The sequence below is a fragment of the Pocillopora verrucosa genome, chromosome 4 (genome assembly GCF_036669915.1).
Source record: "Pocillopora verrucosa isolate sample1 chromosome 4, ASM3666991v2, whole genome shotgun sequence".
In the NCBI taxonomy this organism is placed as follows: Eukaryota; Metazoa; Cnidaria; class Anthozoa; order Scleractinia; family Pocilloporidae; genus Pocillopora; species Pocillopora verrucosa.
In genome coordinates this window covers 6,562,587-6,585,205 of record NC_089315.1, presented here as the reverse complement: position 1 = coordinate 6,585,205, position 22,619 = coordinate 6,562,587, and the positions used below count along the sequence as shown (strand labels likewise).

Here is a 22,619-nt window from a genome sequence, read left to right as displayed (position 1 = left end):
GATTATACATAGGCTGCCGTTACAAGTTTAGCTTCTTCCGAAATCAATGTGTTTATTGTGTTGTAGATGAGGTTAGCTGAACTGGCAGGAATTGCTGATGACGTGTTTGAATTAGAGAAAAAAGTTGGTAAGTACTGTCTCAATGTTGAACCTCTGTGGAAAATATTATATTTTTGAGTTTCTAGATGCATTACCACGCCTGCCAAAGACAAATACTAAATTGTATCACTTGTGATACCAGTAGGTTGTATAATAGAGAAATATGTTTTTTCGTCTTGTCACGAGCGTGGGGCAAAGAAATAATACTGAGATCCCATGAGGAATCGAACCTCAGACCTTCGGATTCCGCGAAGAGAGGTTATAAGTTAGTAAGTATGTTAGAAGTTTCGAGAAGTTAATAAACATTCCTGGGTGACATATTTTAGAAGCTCGTGATTTTTTTTATTTGAGAAAATTTTTTCGTCAAAAGTATTCCAGTTAACAAAAATCGTTTGAAATGAACTACATGTGCATGTAACTTAAGTCCTATATAAATTTTCTCCTCTGTATTTTAGAGTCTTTGTCGACAGAAAAGAAGCAGCTGTCAAAAGTAGAGATAGAGTTGAAAGACAAGATCAATTATCCTTTTGATGGTAATTTCTTTTTAAGCCTTTTACACCCTATGATCATTATGCATACTCTCCATACTGTTTTCCATACATTTCTTAAGGTGCTGACCAGAAGAATTTGTTTAACAATCAGGAGTTTTTTTTTAGTCGGTGATCATTTCCTTTATTTTCGTTACCTTAACGTGTGATTCAGGGTGATATTGTAAAGAGAAATTAGATGCTCATCACTCTTAGATGTTTTAAAAGGTCTTGAGAGTGACAGAGTTAGGAAAGAATTTAATAAAAACCAAAAATGTTACAGTAAACTTACGTTAATAGTGCACCTGAAATTCAGCAATGCGAGAACTTCACTATATTATAAGAAGCATTTTTTTTGTCTTTTTGCCAAATATTAATGCAATTGTCAAGGGCTACCCTAGTGATCAGGTGCTGTATTATTTTTCATTACCAAACAATCCATCAGGTTCTGTGGAAGAATTACACAAGTTCTTTTCTGAATTTCAAAGTAGAGTCTTGGAGAAGGAAAAAATCTTACAGGAGGTAATCAGTTGTGACATGTGAAAAAACGTTATTTTGTTTATCGTAATCAATTTTGTATTTTCACTTGCGTGATGTAAGCTCTTTTGAAAACGTTTTTTTTTTTCCTACTGTGCAAAACATACATTTACTGCGAAGCATACTGATGTTGAATGGAAAAAAGTGTATTTCATGATCATACAATTGTTCCTTCTAGAGTGAAGTCAAACTACAGAAATCGTTTAAAGATCAGCAAAAGCTTAGTGAGGAACGAAACAAGTTGTTGTTGGACCATGGAAAACTTGAACAGGAAGCAAAGGTAAGAAGGTGACCGAAAAACTCGCGTAGTTGTATATGACACGCGTGCATCATGCATGTGGGTAAGACCACATCGCTAACGGTGGTTTACATCTATAGAAACACAAACAAGAAATTAAGTGGTACATTTACCGAAGGCTTCTTCTCCACAACTGGAGTTTCCCTGCAATATCTGCAGACGGTCCATTCATTTTTTCTTTCGTTCCCTTCTCTACAAAGGCACCTCTAAGTAACGGCGCGACAGCCGGGAAAGCGCGTTCCAATTGCTAAAATTAGCTCTTATCAATGATCAGTTTTAAATTACTGACCGATGAGCAGCTGAATGCGTAACAACTCTCTCAAATAGACGAACCATTCAAGCTTAATTTATTTCTTCCTTCTTGTAACAGCCACGTCTTTAAATCTTTGTTCCCAAAGTGGCTTTGTGGAGGGGTTTTAATGTAAATAGACATGTACCTCCACCAGCGTCCTGGAGGTGGTGAATGGTAAAGTCAGCGTTTGAGCTAAGCCAGAGCTTATCCTGCCTTTTTTTTTGCTGTACCTTGAAGCGACAAAGTGTTCTGATACTCCCTCCCTAGATGGGATACTTGTTGACCGTGCGCGAGAAAATTCAGAAGTAACAGTTGTGACTAGGACTGCATTTGAAGCAACAAACAGAACTTAATATAAGTTTGCATTATATGATTTACAGAGGCACGAGGAGAATCTAATCGAAAGAAATCAGATTATTGTAAAGATTGCTGAGGATTATGGCTTTAAAGGTAAAGTAGCGAACACTTTGTTTTAATTGTGTATTGAATCCATGCTCTGCATCGGAGTGTCAGGTTTTCCCTTCAGATAATGGTTAGGTATGGTTTTCAAAATCTCTGTGGTCAAACGTTTACCTACGTGGATCAGACTTCAAGCACCAGGTTGGATTCTTAGCAGCTGGCCAATGTCTTGTTGCCAATGTTCGTTGGCGGAGCATTTTACACTCATAGTAACTCTTTCTAGGTAGGATAATAAATGGGAGCCGGAGAACTGTCATCGAAATCTGATGAAATGCTGGGGGCTAACTTTTATGCACAGGCACATCCCATCCAGAAGGCAGGTGTTTCAGTGAAAGTCGCTTACCGGCGGTCTACCGCTGCCCATAAGACCTCTCACTGTCGTTTGTTTAGCCTGCGAGCACTGAGGCCCTCGTGTTTGGGTTACGCGTGACGGCAGAACCGTCTTTTACACCTATCGGCAGCTGCTCGTGGAAAAAGTTATTGAAACCCTTGAGAAGGGAAGTAATAATCTCAGTTACTTCGTTTCCCAACAACAGGGTTAAGCTTTGAAGATGCATGTTTACAGGCCAGGCATGCCAGAATTTTTTAATGTTTTTTTTAAAATTTTTTTTATTCAAACAAATTTTTCCTTCACAATCTCTTAGGCTGAATCTAACTACAGGTGAGGTAATTTAACGCTGACTACAATTTGACATATTCGTATTTTATGAAGGTTATGACGAAGGCCCTTTTTCGGAGGACAGAGTAGATCAGTTCATTGGTGAAATGAAGAGGAAATTCCAAGATATTGTTGAAAACGCAAAACGTCAAAAAGTAAGGAGTTATTCTCTTGTAATAGGAGAGCAAACGGTGATGTTGCATCGTATTAAGCACTTGTTAAGTTGTCTCGTTTTGTCTTGTGTTTTTAGATGACGTTAATACAAGCATTATTTGTACCTAAGGCTTTCTACAAGGCAAAAACTCGAAGACAATGCTTCAACTGTTTCACTATCGTTTAAAGAAAACTAAAACAAAACAAAGTAAAACAACAACAATGAATACCTGATACCTCGTAAGGATGCAAACCTGTGTCTGTCCTGATTTTTGGTGTTGCGCTTCTCTACCAACTGAGCTGTAGAGGCCTCATTGGTTAGCCAGACAAAATATTACACAAGGTTCATATTTGACGATTGTTTTGCATAAAAACAAAGAAAATGTTTTTCTTCTTGTTACGAGCGTGAGACTAAGAAGAAACTTTTGAGACTCCACTAGAGCTTTGTCATCAATTGAAAAACGATGTTTACACTTTTTTTTGCGCGCAGGGCAAAGTTAAAGTAAAGAATGAATCTTATTTCAGCCCTCTTGACGTTTCTCTTGTTTTACTTGTCTTCAGTACCCTTGGTAATATTTCAATTTTTTGTACATTCGACAGCAAGTATTTGAGGAGAATTTGAACAAAGTACAAGCGAAGCTTGATGATGTGAAGAAAAGTCAAGCCCAGTGCGAGGAAACTATTCGACTCAAGACCAAACTCATGGTAATGAAGCATTTTTAGCGGAACTTTTTTTCCCGCACCTAAACGATCACTATGCAAGATCAACTGACATCTCCGGTTTCAAACCATTTAATATTTCTAGTTTATAGTTTTATTGTGTTTGTCTGCCTCTTCCTCCCTTATATGTGTGCTTTTAATTTATATATTCTACTTTCTTACTGAATACTATTCTTGCTTTAACAGAGAGAAAATCAACAGAAGCTGAGACAAATCGGCCAGGAATTGAGTAACGTAAACGCTTCAGCTAACAGACTAAAGACATTGGAGGAGGAACTACAGAGGGCGGTGCGTTTGCTATGAGAAGCTTGCTACTATAGCTGGAGTTAAAGCAATATTTATCTAGACATCTAGGGTCCCTTCCACATTACCCGGAGTTTTCAAGAATGCAGCACGGAAACGGATTTAAAGCTTTTAACCATCTTAACCAGCGCTACGGATGTGCGCTAATAACAAAGAACTCGTTTACCCAACCCCCCTTCTTTCTTTTTGAAACCAATGAAGAATATCAAAGAAGGTTTCATTATCAGTATTTACTTTGATACTTGAAGGGAATGTGAAAGAAGATAATAGGGTTATTTGCAAATATTTGTTTTAACTTCTAGGAAAGGGATCTTCAAGATGCTCAAAAGAGTGGTAACGTAGATGACTTGGGTAAAGACATTGATAAACTACAGACTGAAAAGCGTAAGGTTGATAATGAACTGCGCCAGTTACGGGAAGAACAGCAGGCTATGCACATGCAGTCTACCACACAGGCTAAACTGGACATGCTCTCCAAGGAGAAAAACAACAAAGAGGATGCTATACAAAAAATGTAAGGACAATGCACACCAAAAAGTTCTTGAGAAGTGGGTAATAAAACCATCGTAGCCAAAGTGTTGTGGCGGGAGCGAGGGCAGGAGGGGACGGGCTGGAGGATTTTGGTTGTCACGATAAAATTTACTGACTCCCTCCAGATGCTCTGTTACATTCTCATGACTTCCTTCCCCCCACCCCTCCCCCTCATTTGCAGTTAATTGGCAGTCGGTTCTCCTTAGTCCCCCTCTTTAGACTCTTTTAGAGACGACTGGTACCCTTACACTCCCTCTGAAAACCATGTGACCCCCCCCCCCCCCCCAAATTCCTCCAACCACCACCACCACCCACCCCCTGGCGATAAATGATGACTAATCCCTAATTTCGGCCGCAATGACTCATGGATAAATATTTTTTACACCGTAAATGAATTTTATGACTTGATACGTTTCCTTTATTTTCTCTTTAACCTGCAAAGCTCTGGACTAGACTACTTTTGTTTGCCATTTTTTATGCAGCATGGATCGCCACGAAGAAGACCTGAAATCGACGTTTGGTGGACGGGGCACATCAGAGAGCCTTTACACGAGACTACATGAACACCTGAGAAAAAAAGAGAGAGAATTGAAAGACTCCAGAAATAATCTACAGAAACTGAAACAACAGCTTTCTTCGACACAAACGAGTAAAAGGATGATTTTGTAAGTAGTACTCGTTAGCACTGAATGTAATGGGACGAAACACAGTACACTTTCGTTTACATTGCGCTTCAAAATTTTTGTCTTTACTCACGTAAAACATGGCCTATGATGTGTTGCATCAATTCAAATGATGCATTAAAACAGTTTTCAACTTAGTACCGGGGGGCCTTTTGGGAATGTACTAGACTGATTCTATTTCACTACGAAGCGTGATAGGTAAGGAAAACTCGTGCCGCTCTCAACCAATCAGGGGCAAAAAATTGAACCAATCACGGCTTGGTGAGCTGCATTTACCCGCGCTTCGTGTTAAGTTAATTACTTTGAGTACTTATCGGCTCCTCGTGATGTAAGCTTTGTTCTGATAAGCTGTGATAATTTGTTTAGTTTTCATTGTACGACGCTCAATATCATTGCGCTGCAAGCGTGGCCAACCGAAGGATATCTAATTTGTGTATTTATTTATTTTATGCGAATGATCAGCCCGCCCATCGTTCTTCAGTAGCCCCAGTTTACATTGGTCAATAACATTGAAGATGAAATTTTATACTAAGATCGTTTCCTTTCTGACAAAAACTGAATAATCATGTGGTTGAGAAAATGTGCGTGACGCAAAAGTGTTTCGGTGTTTTAGGAATACACTGTGCTTGCATGGTACGCCTAAATTAAAACGTGTCCAGTTGGCCGATTAAAACTTGTCTTGACATAATTATTGTTAAACAGGGAAAACCTAAAAGACAAAGAGAAAGAAGCACAGCGGCACAAAAAGCAAATTTCTGAGGTCTGTGGGGAAAATGATTACAACACCACAAGGGAAACCATCAAGGACAGAATTGCAAATCTACAAGAGTAAGTATTCAAGCGTGATTGATGTTATCAGGTAGGAGGCTACCTTGTTTTGTAACATTGTGTACCAGTGTATCACCACTCATCTTCCCTTATTTAGCTGTGCTACAAAATGTTTTCTGTCCATAGTGATTCTGTGGATCGGCGAATTTTAAGTCGCATTTGATTTTCACTGGAAACTATTATGCTACTTTGAAATGCTACCGAAGGACAACATAAGCGACTACGCCTAGCTTGCATAGCAAACTGTAGATTCTTATCGTATCACTAAATATGGCAAATGCAATGATATTCATGGGTTGCAAGACTCAAAGACGTGACATGTTCACAGTTTTATTTGTGTGCTTTTGATGCATTTCATAGTGAACGAGGAATCATCGGCTCATTGGAGAAAATCTACTCCAAGTATGTTTCTAAACTGGATAGTGAAGATGTCCACTCAAGTGGCTGTCCTCTGTGTCATAGAACCTTTGATAGTGACAGGCAGATTACTGCTCTTGTTTCAGAGGTATTTAGTTCATAAATTTTCCTGGGGATATTTGCGAAAACCAGGAGGCCTTTAGTAGAGAAACTCATCTTTGATAAACATCAGTTCTGCAATGGTAGCATGGAAACGAAGGATGATTTCGAGCTAGGAGAAATTGTATTTTGTTTATTCATTACTTTTTCATGAAAACTCGCTCTAAGCACTCTTTGAGAAACTTGCCCCATGTGGGTAAAATCGTCCAACAAGCGTTCGCGCGATTTAGAGGCTATTAAAATAGTTGAATTGCTCGTGAATTTCGAGGGACAAAGTAAACATATTTCTGTCAACATTTTTGTGATCTTGTTCAAATTTCACATTTTTAAACTGCAGAAAATTTCCCTAGTTCAGGGGTTCACTGTGTCCTTCTTCTAATTTTTAGTTGAGAAATAAGATTCGAGATCTCCCCGAGAGAAGAAAGTCGATGGAAAGAGAGCTCGACCAAGAGCAAAAACGCTTTCATCGCGTCATTGAGCTGGCCCCAGCAAAAGAAACTGTAAGTATGAACAACGTTGTGCCTTGCACACAGTTTTTGAATCATTCGGACAATTTAGTTGGTCGTTGTCGCTCACTCATTCAGTTAGTCGGTCGGTCGGTCGGTCGGCCGATGGGTTGGTTAGACTGTCACTTAGTCCCTCAATCACTCAGTGAGCTAATCAGTCGGTCCCTCAGTGCGTCAGTCAATCCATCAGGCCGTCAGTCCAACAGTCCTTCAGTAAGTAAGTCGGTCAGTCAGTCAGCCAGTTCATCAATTAGACAGTCTGTCAACTGATAGATAGATTGTAGAACTTTGAAAATCGCATGTAACTCGAATAACTAGTTACTGGTCATCTCCATAGACATAACCTGCTGTTTATCAATTTTTCTAGCTGGAAAAACTGGAAAACAACCGAATTCCTGAGGCCAAATCTAAACTGGAAGAGATTGCAAGTGAGATACAAAGAATTGAGGATAAGATAACGGAGGTAAAACGAAAAATGTTGAGTTTTGCAGGGAAAGTTATTTTTGAAGCACCTGTCTTGCTTTCAAATCAGCTTTTTTTTTCTCGCAATGTAAGGCTTCATGTTTCACCTTGCACTGCTGTTTTTTATTTTAAGTTGTTCTTGCTTTTTTTTATGTAAGACAGTTTTTTCCCATCGTAGCCTGTGATATTCATTTGTACAGTGACCCAAACTGACATAAACCTAACTGTTGACTCTTCCTCTCTTAAGCTTGAAGATGTTCAGAGTTTGACCGAAAGCGAGGCGCAGAGTGCTCGAGATATGGAACCAGACATTCGTATGTTGGACAAATACAAGTCAGAGCTGAAGGAAATGGACAAGAATATATCTTTGCTGCAGTCTAAACTCCGTGGAGTTGGTAAGATTTTTTTGTTTCCAATTGGATCACAAGCAATTGTTTTAGTCAGAACTTAAAAATCGTTTGCAACTAGTCGATTCGCTCTAAGTCAATTGGGAAAATTAGGGGGGGGGGGGGAGGCTGTTTCGTTTGTTTGGCGTTTTTTTTTTTTTGGTAATTATTTGTTCACTTATTTAATTTTTTTATTTTCCTTACTTTAGCGCCAGGTAGAACCATGCAGTCAGTTTCAAATGAAATCACCGATAGACAAGATCGCTCGTGAGTACCAATATCACCAAAACTTCAATTTGCTTTCGACTGTGCTGATCCCAACAATATGCACATTGAGACGCTTGTTTCATATGATTGAAGTAATGACCTACTAGTTCACTTTGGAATTTTCTGTAGCTTAATGGTGTCGCTTTGGAGCGAAGAATGGGAAGGTCTGGGCGCGATTCCTCTCGAAATATTTTCGTTTGGTTTATTGTCGAGCCCAGAATTTACCATCTCTCCTATTCTATCTAAGAAAAATTGTTTCCATGGCTCATGGAGGTTCCTCATTGGTTTAAGATTAGATCTGAGGTCTCCCCTTAATGCAGTTTTGCGCTCAAAAATATTTTATTTCACATTTGATCAGCCAAAGTGATTTATAAAGACGATTCTTTTAGTTTTGATTCAGAACTGCCCGCTTTTCAGTTAATTCTTATTGAATTTTTCCCACTGTTCTGTTGGATTTTTTTGTTCTCCTGGAAATAGAGGAATTCTTTTAACTCCGGTCGTTCTTGATTTTATGTCACTCAACAGTGTTACCGCGTTTTATTATTACTCTTATTATTTCGTAGTGACACGCTCAATAACCACATTGATCGTAAAAGAACTCAGTTGAGCCAACTGCAGCGGCAGCTAAGTGACTTGGAGACTAATGTGCACGAGCTCAAGTCACAAAAGGTAACTTTGCTCGAAAAGTATTTCTGCCTGTCTGCTTCATCTAATCTATTCTATCTTTTTCTTTCATCTGAATTTCCATAGCTTCGATTGAAAGCTCAGTTGCAGACTAGAACTCATTTAGAACAACAAAAAGCCGAACTCACCGCAAACAACAATGCCTTTGCAAGGGAAATTAAGGTAAGTAGAAACATTTAAGAAATGTGCCTATGTGGGGATAAGGCAAAGAAAGCGTTAGTCGCTAACAGTTCATTGCTCATAAAGTTAATCCTCCCAAGTACATATAATCCTATGAAATAATGCGATAATACTATAATATCGTAGTAATAAGAATGGCAATCGATCTTTGGAGCGCTTTTCTATTGAGGTTCGTAAATCCAAAACTGATTTAATCGCAACATTCAATCAGAGCAAAGGTTAATATCACTTGAAACTGCAGAGAACTTGTAGAAAGTACCTTTTAAACGATGTAAGCGCTGGAGAACGACGATAACTTAGTTCCGAATTGTTCTGATTTTGCTAGTGTTCAGTAATGAGACGGGGGGGGAGAGGTGCGAGTATTCTAGATCAATCACATTGCACAATGAATGAATCAAGACCAGTGTCGTCTTTTATCACTTTTAGCTTTCACTTGACAGTTGCAGAATGAAATGTGAGGAAATTTGGTAAACTGAGACCTCTTTTCTTGTTTTACTTTCGTTTCACAGGAAGCCGAGGAAGATTTAGCCCCTATCGCGGTGAGTGGAATCGCTTTATTACTGTGGACTTTTATCCACTGCTCTTTCGCATTTTTTTAATGAGTATAAACAAAAAAGAAAAAAGCTTAGGTTTTGGCGTATTTTTTAAGGAAAAACTTGAAGAACTGCAGGAGGAAAAACAACGAGTTGTGGGTCAGAAGGAGGCTTCAGATGACGAAAATCGCAAGAAGGTAAATAGCAAGTTTCTGTTTGTTTGAAAAAAAAAAGGTACGTGTAGGTTCACATACGAGAATGAATCGCACAGCTTCCGGACCTTTCCCGGCGTCTTGGGGAGGGGTTGGTTGGGAGTGACATGGAGTATTTCATAGAATGCTAGCCCGCCACAGTTTACCTACCCCACCACCCCACATAATTTCGTCAGGTTTCGCTGACAGTTCTGTGGTACCCATTTATACTCCTGGGTGAAGAGAGGTATTGTGGGAACGTATCCTACCTTAGAACACAACAAAATGAACGCGGATGGACTCGAATCCTGACCTCTCGACCCGAAGGTTAGCGATCTAATTATTATGCCTCCTCACCTTCCACTTCATTTGTGTAGCAGATCATATTTTATACAGTTGCGAGGGGGAAATCGCTTTGAGGTGTTTTTACTCAATCAAATAAAAAATTCTCTAAGAGTTGTCATCTAAGCTACTATAATTTCTAAAGAGCGGTAAAGACAACCAAATGGACAAACAACTAATTAAAGAAGCAACGCTTGTCACCTTTCTATCTTGCAAGAGAGAACACTTGCTTTAACACGAAAGATATAACGTTATGTAAGATTAAATTTATTAATATCTTGGTTTGCAGCTCCAAGAAATACGAACGAGAGGGGACAAAGTGCGGGAGAAAACTGCTGAAATAAAAAGGTTAGACGTCAGATTCGTGAGCATGTTATGTCCCAGCAGGTACAGTTTCTTAGAACCGAGGTATTTATGTGGAGGGGTAGGGGGGAGTGGGAAGGGGGGACGAAAATTTTACCCTTTGGTGCTGCTGTTTAGAAATGTTCCCATCGGTAATGATGGTGCGTCCTCTACCCGTTCCGATCTGTTTTCGTCTTAACAACAGTTACGAAGATTAATAGCACTAAACCGAACTCATAGCTTCTCATCAAGAACGTTACAGCAAATCTGGCCCGATTAGAGTCCTTCTTGAGTTGCAATCCTCTTATTGCGCCGAAGTCGCCCGCAGACACGCAGATTATCAGAGTTAAAGACACAGCGGTCACCACAGATGATATAAATGCCAGGAGTACTATGGTCCTGAGCGTTCTATTTCTTCGACCGTTGTCCATGTCTCTCGAAGATCTTAGGTTGCGCCAAATTCTATACCCAGCCACCGCGTAACCAAAGCAAATTAGTCCTCCCCATGTAGAGAGGACCAGATCTGAGATAAAGCGCCAAAGCTCCTTATCTGCGAACAGTACCAGCAAATTGAACGTAGCAAGGATTACCGTGAAGACAGCTGTGAAACCTATTAACACCCAAATATTTTGAAGGCGCGGCGACGCGATTGAAACCTTTATTGATTCGAGTAAAACCAGGAGAAGTATGCTGTAGGCCGATAGATTGAAGGCCTTTGAAAAGCTGAACAACACTAGTGCGGTAACATAGCGCGCCTTGGAAATTTCTCTTTCTAAGAAGGGGCACCACAGAAGAACTGCAGCCTTTACCACGGCGGCCACAAATAGTTGCGTTGTCGTAAAACGCCGGTAAACGCTCTTGTTAACAGATCTTGAACTTTGGCGAACAAAAGCAATTAAACAGTTCACTGCGAAAACGATATACAATGCCGCAAAAAAATAAGTATGAAACTTCCATGCCCAGTGATTTAAAAGTTCCTCCACGCTTGTAGATGACATAAGGCTCGGCGTGGAAACTAAATGTGGTGTTTCTTGCGTCCAGGTTTGGTTTTGTTTCATTTCGTTGCGATTGTGCGTCGACTTAGACCCATAGTTTTTTAATAACGTATCGCTATTTGCAGTTGCGCATGAACAATTGATGCAAATTTGTTCAATTGCGCGTTCCTTTTCTAAAATAGATTGACGTTTTGAAGGCAAACTTTAATGTCAGTAGATACAAACATGTATTGTGACAGGTTTTACTTCAGAAGTTAACTATGACTTTCTACACTTAATGGTCATGCAAGGATGCTCAAAATGAATGATGAAAGCTAAATTCAGTGTAATGCAGATTCGTTAATTATTATGCACGCATTCGGATTGTTATTGCTTTTGTTGAGTAGTTTGTGTTTATTTGTTCTTTTTTTTGTTTTATTTTTAGATTAACGCGAATTCGAAATTGACTTTTTATATCGTCGGTATTCCAATTTATAACAAGTGCGTTCTAACTTCAGGCGAAGGAGACTTGAAAAGAGAATTCAGAACATCTTTTTGGAAGGTTATTGCATAAGCCTTACTTATCTGGTGTGCTTTACAATTGCTGAATCTCTGCTTTATAGTTATGTTTCCTGACTGAAATTAAGGAGGTGACATCTTTTCATCAAAATCGCGTGCTTGGAATATTTCATGGCAAAACTGCCAATCAATTTATCAATTTTTTTACTAACATTGACCTTTAACATTATCTTTCCTTGGTCATTCTCAAAGAACTGAGACGAGAAAATATTTTCTTTATTTAATGAATATTCACGAAGTGGTTATTGATTGTTGAACTCCATAATAAGACCATTCATGATGTAATTTTTATTTTAAGTTCATATTCCTTACCATTGTGTTCCTCGATTGGATAAGGGCCAACCCGAAAAGGGTTTTGTCGCTACTGACTACGGGACAAAATCGGCTTTTCACAAGCGAGGACATAATCCCTTGTACCTTTGTCCTTGGTAAATATTGATTGAAAAACCTTATGTTAAATAGACAGGTGCGGCTGAATTGTTAAGTTTGCGAATGAAATCACCACGTAAATTGAACGCGGCTCTCTGAGAAAGAGTCTATCGCTATAAAATAATTACGTTTCAAGGATTATATATTTACTATTAGGTAACACTGAAAGGTAAAATTTAGCAGGAGAATGTTATTATAATTTCAGTTGAGGATTATCTTAGTTGTGTCCTCAAGTTGAAAGGCTCGACCTCGTTAACATTCTGTGTAGCAACCGCTCGAGTAAAGAAGCGTTAGTTCCTTGGCACGCGCGCTCGAAAGAGGTGGCGTTTTTCCTCTTCCCACGACGTCCCTACAAACTCACGCTCTAGATTTACGTCACTGAGTTTCCCGTCACGCTGGCTTTGTAGTAGCTCCCTCTTTTGAAGAATTTTTTAAATTTTCAATCGACTCGCATTGTATTGTTGTTTTGCTATCTAATTGCTATTATAGTTGAATTCTTTTTTCGCAACTAAAGTTACTTGTGTGGGAAAGAAAGAACGTCCCACACGAATCCCATGTCTTACTTTGCTGTGATGATGTTACTATCCATATTCGTTGTCATCTTCTTAGTTCTCTGTCTTTGGCTCTTCATCAAAAAATGTTCCTAACTGTACTGTCGGAGCATTATCAACTGAACCTTTCCAACTTAGTTCTTACGACAACTCCGAATATCAGAAGCACAATTGTAAAGCTCGCAGCTCTGGAGCAAAAAATGCTATCGGTATATCTCTCCCAGATTTCCTTTTCGGTGACCGCCACTGATGACATTTCGTAAAAGCTGGCAGCGAGGCAGACGTTCGAGAATTAGAAATACTGCAGTGATCCACGGTGCTACGAATACAAGGAAGGTTATGTTTCTGAGCTTTCGATCTCCCGAAGATGTTCCGAGCTGTCGCGATGACTTCAGGTTTCGCCACATCCTGCGTCCTGCTATTAGGTAACCAACGCAGATGAATATTCCCCAGCCAAGAAGTGTCACATAGGATACGAGTACCAAACTTCTCTGACGTACAGCACCAACAGGTTAAATGTGAGCATAATTACGGTCGGAACCACTGTAAATCCGAGCAACACCCAAATGTTTGGAGCCTCGGTGGAGCTAATGATATTTTGGTTGATTCCAGCAATATGAGGAGAAGAATGCTAAAGCAGTCAGAATCAGCGCTACCGAGACACAATCTACAAGTAGTGTTATTAATACTATTTCAGTTGTTTCACCGTCTAACAGCAGGAGGGGACCAAAATAGCGCGACTTCTTTCAAAGCCGCTGCCACAAACAGTTGAACAGTTGTAAAGCGACTGTGGACGCTCCGACTGCTTGATGGCTGCTTACATTGTCGAACGATGAAACAAGGCAGCAAAGCGAAAAAATACCAAAAGCAATGCCAAAGAAATAAGAGAAAAACTAAAAGCCCAGTGGTCCCAAGACGTACCTCTCTTCTGACGGACGTGTTGTTGTGTTGATGAGATCTGTGAACGAGTCGAACGTCGAGTTCTCGTTGTGCTGCATGTTGCTTCCGTGCGCTCAAGTTTAACAATCGTTTACCATCAGCATTTACAGTGCAAGCCGTTTTAGCATATGTTAAGTCGTTTTCCATGCAATCGTTTCTATTCTTTTGTTTAAGCACCTTAATTGAGTTTTATTTGTTTTTTTCTTTTAATAATGGCCCAACGGGGATATTAATTTTTCTTTGTGTCAATGTAAATACAGATGGTAGAGCAATATCCTTGTCGTTTTGTTTTTCAGCAATTACGTTCTTTTCCACCGTCAATCAAACCGACTCTTATTATTTCAGAAGGGTTCACTTCGATCCAATTTTTTCTTCTTTTGTGAAGGAATATTTATCTCTGTGGTCTTTGTTATCTTAATTGAAAGCAGGTGTGACACGTTGTCGCCAGTTTGAAGTAATGATATTGAAGCTAAAATGAACCGCAAAATTTTAAAATTTTGTTTGAAAGCTTTCTCTGAGTGCAGATAAATCACATGCAGATGCATGTTATTCTTTTTTTAACTCAATACTGGATTTCCCCCTTGAAATAACAGCTAAAAGAACAATGTGTATTGCATAAATTGAATTTGAAAAAATGTACGTAAAAAGTCAATTTCCGATTCTTGTCTTTTTAAATAACTTGGCACGTTTATTATTTATTATTGCTCAAAAATATATGGACAACTCAACAAACTTAGTGGTCAAACCTCGAAGAAATCGTGTCCTAAAAATATATGTATCGGTTATACCTCAAAGTATTATAGTTGGAGTTTAACTACCACAGTAAAACTGCCGGCGTGCAATTTATTAGCTCTCAAAGGAGCCGTCAGAAGTGACATGTCTAATATTTGCCCTGTACTAGCAGAAGAAACCTGCTGCCTCATTGCTTTTCTTAACAACTTCAGCAATGGACGCAACATCGTCAATGACAGAGTTTTTGCATGGACTCATGCAATTAACTTTAATTCTGAACCACGTTGACTTTTTAAACAATCACGAAGTTATCTTTAGGTTTTCTTTTTTTCAAATGTTATTGTTTAGTTATATTCTTAAGATGTTAGGTAAACTTAATCCGATCCTTACTTATGAGAAGGTTACCACCTGCTTTACGTACATCGAATGGGTGAGTGGTTGGGTGTGTGTGTGTGGTGTGCGGGGGAGGGGGAGGGTGGTACAATCATTCTCACCCCAAACGGGAAAGAGCATTTACCAGCGAATGGTAATGATGTACCAACCTCTATTACTATTAGAGAGACGTTATCTGAATCTTCATTGAATGTCTAAACTCTAACTTTATGCGGTGAATTGTTAATTCAGGGGTTTTTTTTTTAAGGTACGTGAGCGATGGAGGCACAACGGCCTTACAGGAAAACGAGGCTCGTTTACGAGAAGTGGAAGGTTAGAGCAGACAAACTGAAATCGGAGAAAAAGCTGTGTCTTCTGAAATCGATACAACTGAAGAACGACATTTCCAAGCAAAACAGGTTAGCCTTTTGAAAATTTTTTCAAAAATATAAATATGATTCGTTGGAATTTTTTTTCCTTTTCCAATTGCCTATTAGGAGCCCGCCGTGCGAGTTAGCTTGAAAATAGCTGCCTACAAATTATCGACAGCTCATGCACGAAAGCGTCATGCGTAGTTGTTTCCACACTCTCTCTTAAAAAGTGGCAGATTGATTGCATTGCGTGCCTAGTAGAGAACATTAGTATAAAAAATGCATAGGGTATTCGAATAATCAATGATTGATAACCTGTAAATCATAAATAACTTTTTTATTTATGATGAACTTCAAACAATTTGTTCATTCGTTACCCATTTCCTTTTCAGATTTCTCTTTTTTCGATAAACTACGGCTAAGCTAATGAATGTAATAGCTAAAACAACAGTTTGTACTCTGCAGAGAAGTGATTCTTGTACCAAATTCCACAAGTCGCTAAAGGAGATAGTCCAGATTCAAAACTACGAGATGTTTTAAACTTTGTTGACAGATACGGGCCCGTGAACTTGAGGACAACATTCAGTTGAAGAGTACCCAGGAAGAAATTCAAAATATCGACAAGAAAATGGCAGATGTTTACAAAGAACTGCGTAAGTTTGGCGACCACCAGGACCTTGCTAGGTAAGAGACAAGGAAAGGCTGCCTAAAGTCCCTTTTGGTTTTTTCTTTCAGTTATGCTAGGCTTTCGGTTCTTTTAGGAGTCAAATAAACTCTTGATTGCTTCAGTGTTCCAAAAAAGGAGTTACGTGAGGAGTCACATGGAATATCAAGTTTTTTTTTCTGTGCGTGCCCATCTCCCAAGACACAATTGAAAAGCTTGCCATCACTTTCCAATTGCATGGAGTACTCCGTGGTTTCACGTTGAAGGCAGGCTGAGATTATCTTTCTTTCCATGAACGATCTTTGGGTAGATCGACGTAGGGAAAACTGTCAATTTTTTTAACAGGAAGAAACAAACGACAAGGGGAATGTATTCAGCTCAGAAGCACAGAAATGGTTCTGGAGACATTTCGAGAATTATTCATCGTGACACTGTCTTGAGCATGTACATCTAAGTTTTCAATCGCTCTGGGCCTTCTCGAGATATGTGAAAGTTTGAATGAATGGAACTGGTTTGCACTTCTCTACAAAATGATTAATTCTAAAGAAACTACGGCTTTTTTTTTATTTTAGTGAGAGGCAAGAATTGCAACAGCGATCTGACGATCTAAGGAAAGAGGTAACTGCGCGCATCACATTGTATAAACCACAGGGAAAGTATCGGTTTATCAAGGAGATTTTAACTTATCATCCAAAATAGATCTTATCTAAGGGGGCTGATGAAGGCAACAGAAATGGCTGTGCAAGTGAAATGTATACTTAAATGGTTAATTTTTCTCGTGCCTCTTATCACAGACATTTGTTTCAGCAAGCTTTCGTTGACAGTTGCAAAGCAAAGAAAAAGCGTTCGTTGTATATAATATCCCTCCAGGGAAAGTCGCCAAGGGGAACTTGCAAGACTACAATATGTTTTAAATCCTCAATAATTTTGTTTGTAAATATCAATGCTCATATCGAAACTGGCAGTTCCCAACACCTGGCATGGAAAACAAGGCAAGGAAGACTCCTGGTTTTGATGCCGATAGCTTTTCTCGATGGAAGCAATTGAAAAAGAAATCGATAGTGCTGTTTAAAGAAATTTGGGAGATATTCATTTTAATATTCATATTTACAGAAGTTTTCTGATAAATTTTCTTATGACATACTTGACCTGTTTTCAGAAAGCGCACCACGAAGGGCGACTTACAGGTTACGAGGATGACCTGAGGCGGTGCCAAAAGGAGTTGCGCAGTGACTTGTTTAAAAATGCTGAGGAGAATCACAGACAAAAAGTCATCGCTGTGAAGGTGAGTGATACAGGCAATAACTAGTGATTCGCCCACCTCAATAGGTATAATAGTCTTCAAATGGTCAGTGTGCAGGTGGTACTTTTTCTCCCAACGTCTTTTGTACTCAGCATGTAGGGAACAAGTGAGATGATTCAATTTTCGATTCTTTGCACATTTTCATATGAAATTCTCAACGCTAATTGTAGCTTACGTATAATTTAGTCCTTGGAATTTTTGTTTTTAGAGGCCTATTTTCTCTTACCATGGCGGATATTTATGATTCGTTAAGGTCCCCTTAACCATATACAATTCTTCGTTAACGCGTTCGTCCGCGCACCTAAAGTCAAACGTCCCTTTCTAACATGTGAGAGACGTTTAAAAACTTAAAACCATGTTGGGCTGTGCGTGCGCAGAATGCATGATTTCAAAGTATTTGGAAGATTGAGTTCCTCCAATTTCCTCCAACTGAAAGTGAACGTAATCGCTTAATTTTGTGACACGTGGTTTTAAGCCCCGTATGTCTGGTTGGGTAGCTTTGTCCCGTCAACGTGTTCGCAAAGTTTTTAACCGTTGTTACTACTTTGCAGACCACTGAAATGGCAAATGATGACCTTGGAAAGTACTACAAGGCTCTTGACAGGTTGGCGATCTTCTTCATTAGTGTGGTTAACTAATTTAGGCAGCCCTTTCTTCTAGGACATTGGTTCTAGTCTCGTCGTCTAGTTCTTACTACTTTTTCTTTTTAGTTTATTGATTTTTAATTGAAAGTTTGTTGTTATTTAAGATGTTTATTTTAATTTGATTCTAGCAAATATGAGTTATACTCAAGCATTATGTTTTGCTGGGCTTTTGTTGTTATTGTAGTTGTTCTTTGATCTCAGTTGTTTCATCAGTCAACGACAACAGCGACGACGCACTCAAAACAAGATTGTACATTTACGCTGTGGGAGTGTGTTCCTTTAGATGTTCTCAATGCCATCGACTTATTTGCTTTGTATTCTCCCAATCAGGACAAATGTCATGCGCACTCACGTAGCGCAGGTCACATTTCTTAACTCAACAGTAACATTCAGTTTTTAACGACTGGTGTATTCTAGGGCCATCATGCGATATCACGGAATTAAAATGGCGGAGATCAACAAAATTATCAAGGAGTATTGGATCAACACATACAAGGGGAATGGTAAGAATACATAACTCGAGTCCAGTCTGTTAAGCCTGCTATTTTCCTGTTTTCCCATGTGGAAGGTCTTTAAGAGAGTTTACAGGTCAGATAAGCGAGTCTCTTAGACATGCTCTCAATTCGCTTCTGCGCTAATTTCATTAAAATTCGGTTACGGGTGGTCTACTGCTGCCCATAAGACCTCTTACCGCCGTCTGTTCAGCCTACGAGCAGGCTCTGTGTTTGGGTTTCGCCTTACAGCCCCTGCTTCCCTATTACATCATCGGCAGCCGGCTTACGGGAAAAAAATTGAAACCCCGGCTTCTCATTGATAGGCCATTCAAACATGATATATTTCGTATATCATATGTGGTAATGGCCGTATCTCACATCAAATCACTCGTCTGTCATTTTGAGAATATTCTTTTGTAATTTTGCTGGACCAAGTATTCAGACGAAAAGGTCGTTTTATGTTTACCCGTTCCAGTCCAATTGATTGAACTATAGAAGGAGCTTGTTGCAGTTTAAACGTTACAGTGGTGACAATTTTGTCAATGCAGACTCGATAGACCTAATACAGCTATCGCTGTAATTTATAGTTCGGTCAAAAATCTCCTCTAATCGTTTTTCTGTAGATATCGATACAATTGAAATTCGTGCAGACGAGGAAGAAGTAAGTGGAGCGATTAAAGCACGACGGACGTATAACTACAGGGTAAAAAGCTTTGTTTTCTTTTCACCTTACCCTAGGTAATCTTGGTAAATTAGTTTTTTCGAGAAGAAGAGTCCTCCTCTTCATCATTTTATGTGAAACAGTCTCGTCATTTTATCAGCAGACTACGAAGATTCTGACTAGTATTTATCCCCTTTGGCTTCAAAGTTCTACCCAATTATTTAGGAGTCTTGTGTAAGATAACAACTCTAAGCTGATAAGATGGCCAATTCTAATAATTTTTTGGCTGGATAATGTATTGAAATTGCTAGAGATGTTGTATTTTTTGGTAACTTCTGGTGGTTGGTGGATATTTGTAACGATTTATGTTGTTGGTAAGGATTCACAAGCGAGCACGTGAGGAGTGCAGACACAATTCAGCTTTGTGGTCCCTCGGAGTTAAATAAATCTTTGTTTTTTTACTTTTTTATCAGGTAGTTATGATTAAAGGAGACACAGCACTGGACATGAGAGGACGCTGTAGCGCTGGACAAAAGGTTTGTTTGTTCGCTTATTGCTTTTGACGGGCGCAGTATCTGAGCATTGGAGGCTTGAATCGGAAGCTCAAGACCCCACGAAACATCGGCTTCGTACACTTTTTTTATGGAAGTGAAATCCTTAACACGTTGAACTTTCAATCTCGGCGGCAACTGGCGGCAATCGTCCATCGAACGATTGCATTGGAACCTTTTTTTCTGTTTTCTTTATATCTGAAGTGTGCCTGTGTCATATTTTCTACTTTTTTTTTCTGGTACACTGTCAATTTAGCTGCATTGGAGAATTGACGTAATGGCAAGCTACCCAATTTAGTAAAGTTTTGATGCTCTCTGTCACCTTGAAATGCTTTTGTTCTCTCTCTTTTCTACTCCTCCCTTGAACTTCGAAATCGTAATAGTGTACGACGAATGGGAAGTGACCTTTGACTTTCTGAAGGATATAGGATTGTGTTTTGCTGGTACAGTATATTTAACCAGAGACCGTTGGGAAAAATTTCTTTGAATTTCGTTTTTTACCTTTTACAAACCCTCTCTTAGATTTTCGTCCGCTGCTATTTTGCTTTCACAGGTTCTGGCATCGTTGATAATCAGATTAGCTCTAGCAGAAACATTCTGTCTGAACTGCGGTATTTTAACTCTCGACGAGCCGACTACAAATTTGGATGAAGATAACATAGAGAGTCTTGCTAACCAATTGGCAGCGTGAGTTTCTCTTTACAAAACTGTTCATTTTACGATGCTGTTAAAAGTCTAGTGTTTCGATCTTTTGCACGATTTTTATCGCTTCATCGTTGATAGATTTGTTTTAACTTTAAAGTTTTGATCAGCCATCCGCAATTGTCTATAGACAGTTCTCGAGTCATCTCAGTTTGTGGGTGTGTGTGTGTGTGAAATCTTTAATTTCAATCATGTCATAGGATTCTAAAGGACCCAAATTTTGTGATGTGGGTTCCCTTTCAAAAAAAGAAGAACTGTCCTTGTCAGTATCATGAGAACTGTAAATCAATATCTTCTTTAGGTAACAATCACTTCTTTAGTTCTTATAAACATAATGTTGCATTCAGAAGTGACGCTGTTGGGAGAAATTAGATTTCTGTCACTCTTATGGGCTAAACGAGAGTCATTGAGCCAGTCTTACTCATATCGTTGCCTGGATCTCATTAAATTGTTTCAGCGTCATCAGAACCAGACATCTGCAGAGAAACTTTCAACTTGTAATCATCACTCATGATGAAGAATTTGTAGAAAATCTTGGGAGAAGCGACTTTGTAGACTACTACTTCAGGATATACAAGGATGAAAAGTAAAGTATCAACGTAACCTAGGGTAAAAGAATGCTGAACCCAATATTTACCGACGCTGTGTCTCCCTTCGCCTTTCAGAGATACACGAGGCACTTCCTCTCATTTAGTTACCGCACTACATTAGGCAGAAGCGTGTGACCTTAATACACAGCGTATGACCTGCGTAAGCACTCGAGCTTACTGTCAACAAAATAGTATGCTTTCCGGAAAAATCTTCCTACGCGCGCTACATTTAAAGAAACCACGGAAAATTGCACATCACTGTAAAGCTTATAAAGTATAGATTATGGGAATAATAATGGTTTTTAATGGGTTTTTTTTTCAGATTTTGTAAGCGCGCGCGAGCGTTTTAACACAACACTGACGGTGTTTGCTTTACTGAATTACCACTTTACCGCGAACCTCGAAACAAACTGGACAATATCACGCAGCAGATAATAGGCTAACAAAGTGTGAGAGCCCTTTTTAATATTCCTGTTGGTTCCTGAGGAAATTTATTTTGAAGTTGGACAAAACAGAATATTTCGGTTGTTGTCACTCTCTGGGACGTTACGAGAGAAATATTTCGAATTTCCATAAAGCCTCACACACTTTGGTGCGTTAACATCTGACAAACATTCTGACCAATTTTCATGAAAATTTAACAAATCCACATACCCTATTAATTTGTTTAAGCGGAGGTAACTCGCGCAAAGACGAAACGTCGAGTTTTTGGCCATCAAAGAAATTCAGTTTTTGCACCTCATTTAAGCGCGTGTCGATGCGATCATGCCACCGGCCAATAAATAGAGAATAATACATGGGCGCGCGTAGATATGGAATTTCTTTTCGGGTGTTTAACTCGGTAACTCACCAGTGAGCGCAGCGAACGAGTGAGATGTCGAGTTGATCACGAGAAGAGAAATTCCATATCTACAAGCAACTGTGTATTATTTTGTTTATCATATAAACAATAGCCCTTTACTGGGAAGAAAAGGCGACTTCAGTAATGAATGAAAATTAATTAATCGACAATCCTCGAATAACAATCGTAGAGTGCGTTGGCGCTGACTCTTAAGATGGAAAAATGCCTTGAATCATGATTACAAACAATGGTTGTAATTTTCAATTTACAAAATTCTCATTTATTGACTTTGTCCTTACCGACAGAAGAAGTCTTTCAGGTAAACGGCCAAAATCGGCTAGTGGCAAATCTTCCAGTTGTCGATTTTCATTCTCAGACGAGAGAAATGCTAACACCAAAGCCACTGAATACGAAACTTTCGGTTTTTCTTTTAGTATATTGGTTTTCTTCCCTTTCTAGGAAAGTTTGAACCTCATTGTCAGCCAGCGATACGGATTTTTTAGTGTTTTAGCCGCCATGATTCGAGAAAGCTCCGACAAACAACTTGTATTGAGAATCGTGAAGGCTTCGCCGTTCATTCATCAACCTGACCGAGTCGCGCCAAAGGCGAGTGACGTGTAAGCAGCTGATTGGCTAAATCAACACGTGAAAAAATATGATATTTTTTAACGTGTGTTGTTACGGCTTTTCTCAGGGCCGTAAATCCTTGTAGAACAAAAAATAAA

The 22,619-nt window shown here is 39.2% G+C and overlaps 1 protein-coding gene and 1 pseudogene across 1 annotated transcript in view; one reads left to right on the top strand and one right to left on the bottom strand.

Annotated features, from left to right (window-relative positions):
- LOC131773552 (DNA repair protein RAD50) overlaps positions 1-22,619 on the top strand; it is a 30,525-nt gene that overhangs the window by 6,544 nt on the left and 1,362 nt on the right. Inside the window, 32 exon segments of the mRNA XM_066165590.1 lie at positions 67-127; positions 555-632; positions 1,072-1,148; positions 1,342-1,443; positions 2,134-2,203; positions 2,925-3,025; positions 3,624-3,728; positions 3,930-4,031; positions 4,349-4,560; positions 5,060-5,242; positions 5,963-6,088; positions 6,449-6,593; positions 6,991-7,104; positions 7,478-7,573; positions 7,820-7,967; positions 8,168-8,225; positions 8,789-8,894; positions 8,976-9,071; positions 9,599-9,628; positions 9,739-9,819; positions 10,445-10,503; positions 15,342-15,408; positions 15,410-15,492; positions 15,976-16,128; positions 16,681-16,726; positions 17,268-17,393; positions 17,963-18,015; positions 18,473-18,558; positions 19,173-19,252; positions 19,684-19,746; positions 20,315-20,448; positions 20,921-21,049. Of these exon segments, the coding sequence (XP_066021687.1) occupies positions 67-127; positions 555-632; positions 1,072-1,148; positions 1,342-1,443; positions 2,134-2,203; positions 2,925-3,025; positions 3,624-3,728; positions 3,930-4,031; positions 4,349-4,560; positions 5,060-5,242; positions 5,963-6,088; positions 6,449-6,593; positions 6,991-7,104; positions 7,478-7,573; positions 7,820-7,967; positions 8,168-8,225; positions 8,789-8,894; positions 8,976-9,071; positions 9,599-9,628; positions 9,739-9,819; positions 10,445-10,503; positions 15,342-15,408; positions 15,410-15,492; positions 15,976-16,128; positions 16,681-16,726; positions 17,268-17,393; positions 17,963-18,015; positions 18,473-18,558; positions 19,173-19,252; positions 19,684-19,746; positions 20,315-20,448; positions 20,921-21,049 (3,170 nt within the window).
- Positions 12,107-14,059, bottom strand: LOC131773550 (uncharacterized; annotated as a pseudogene).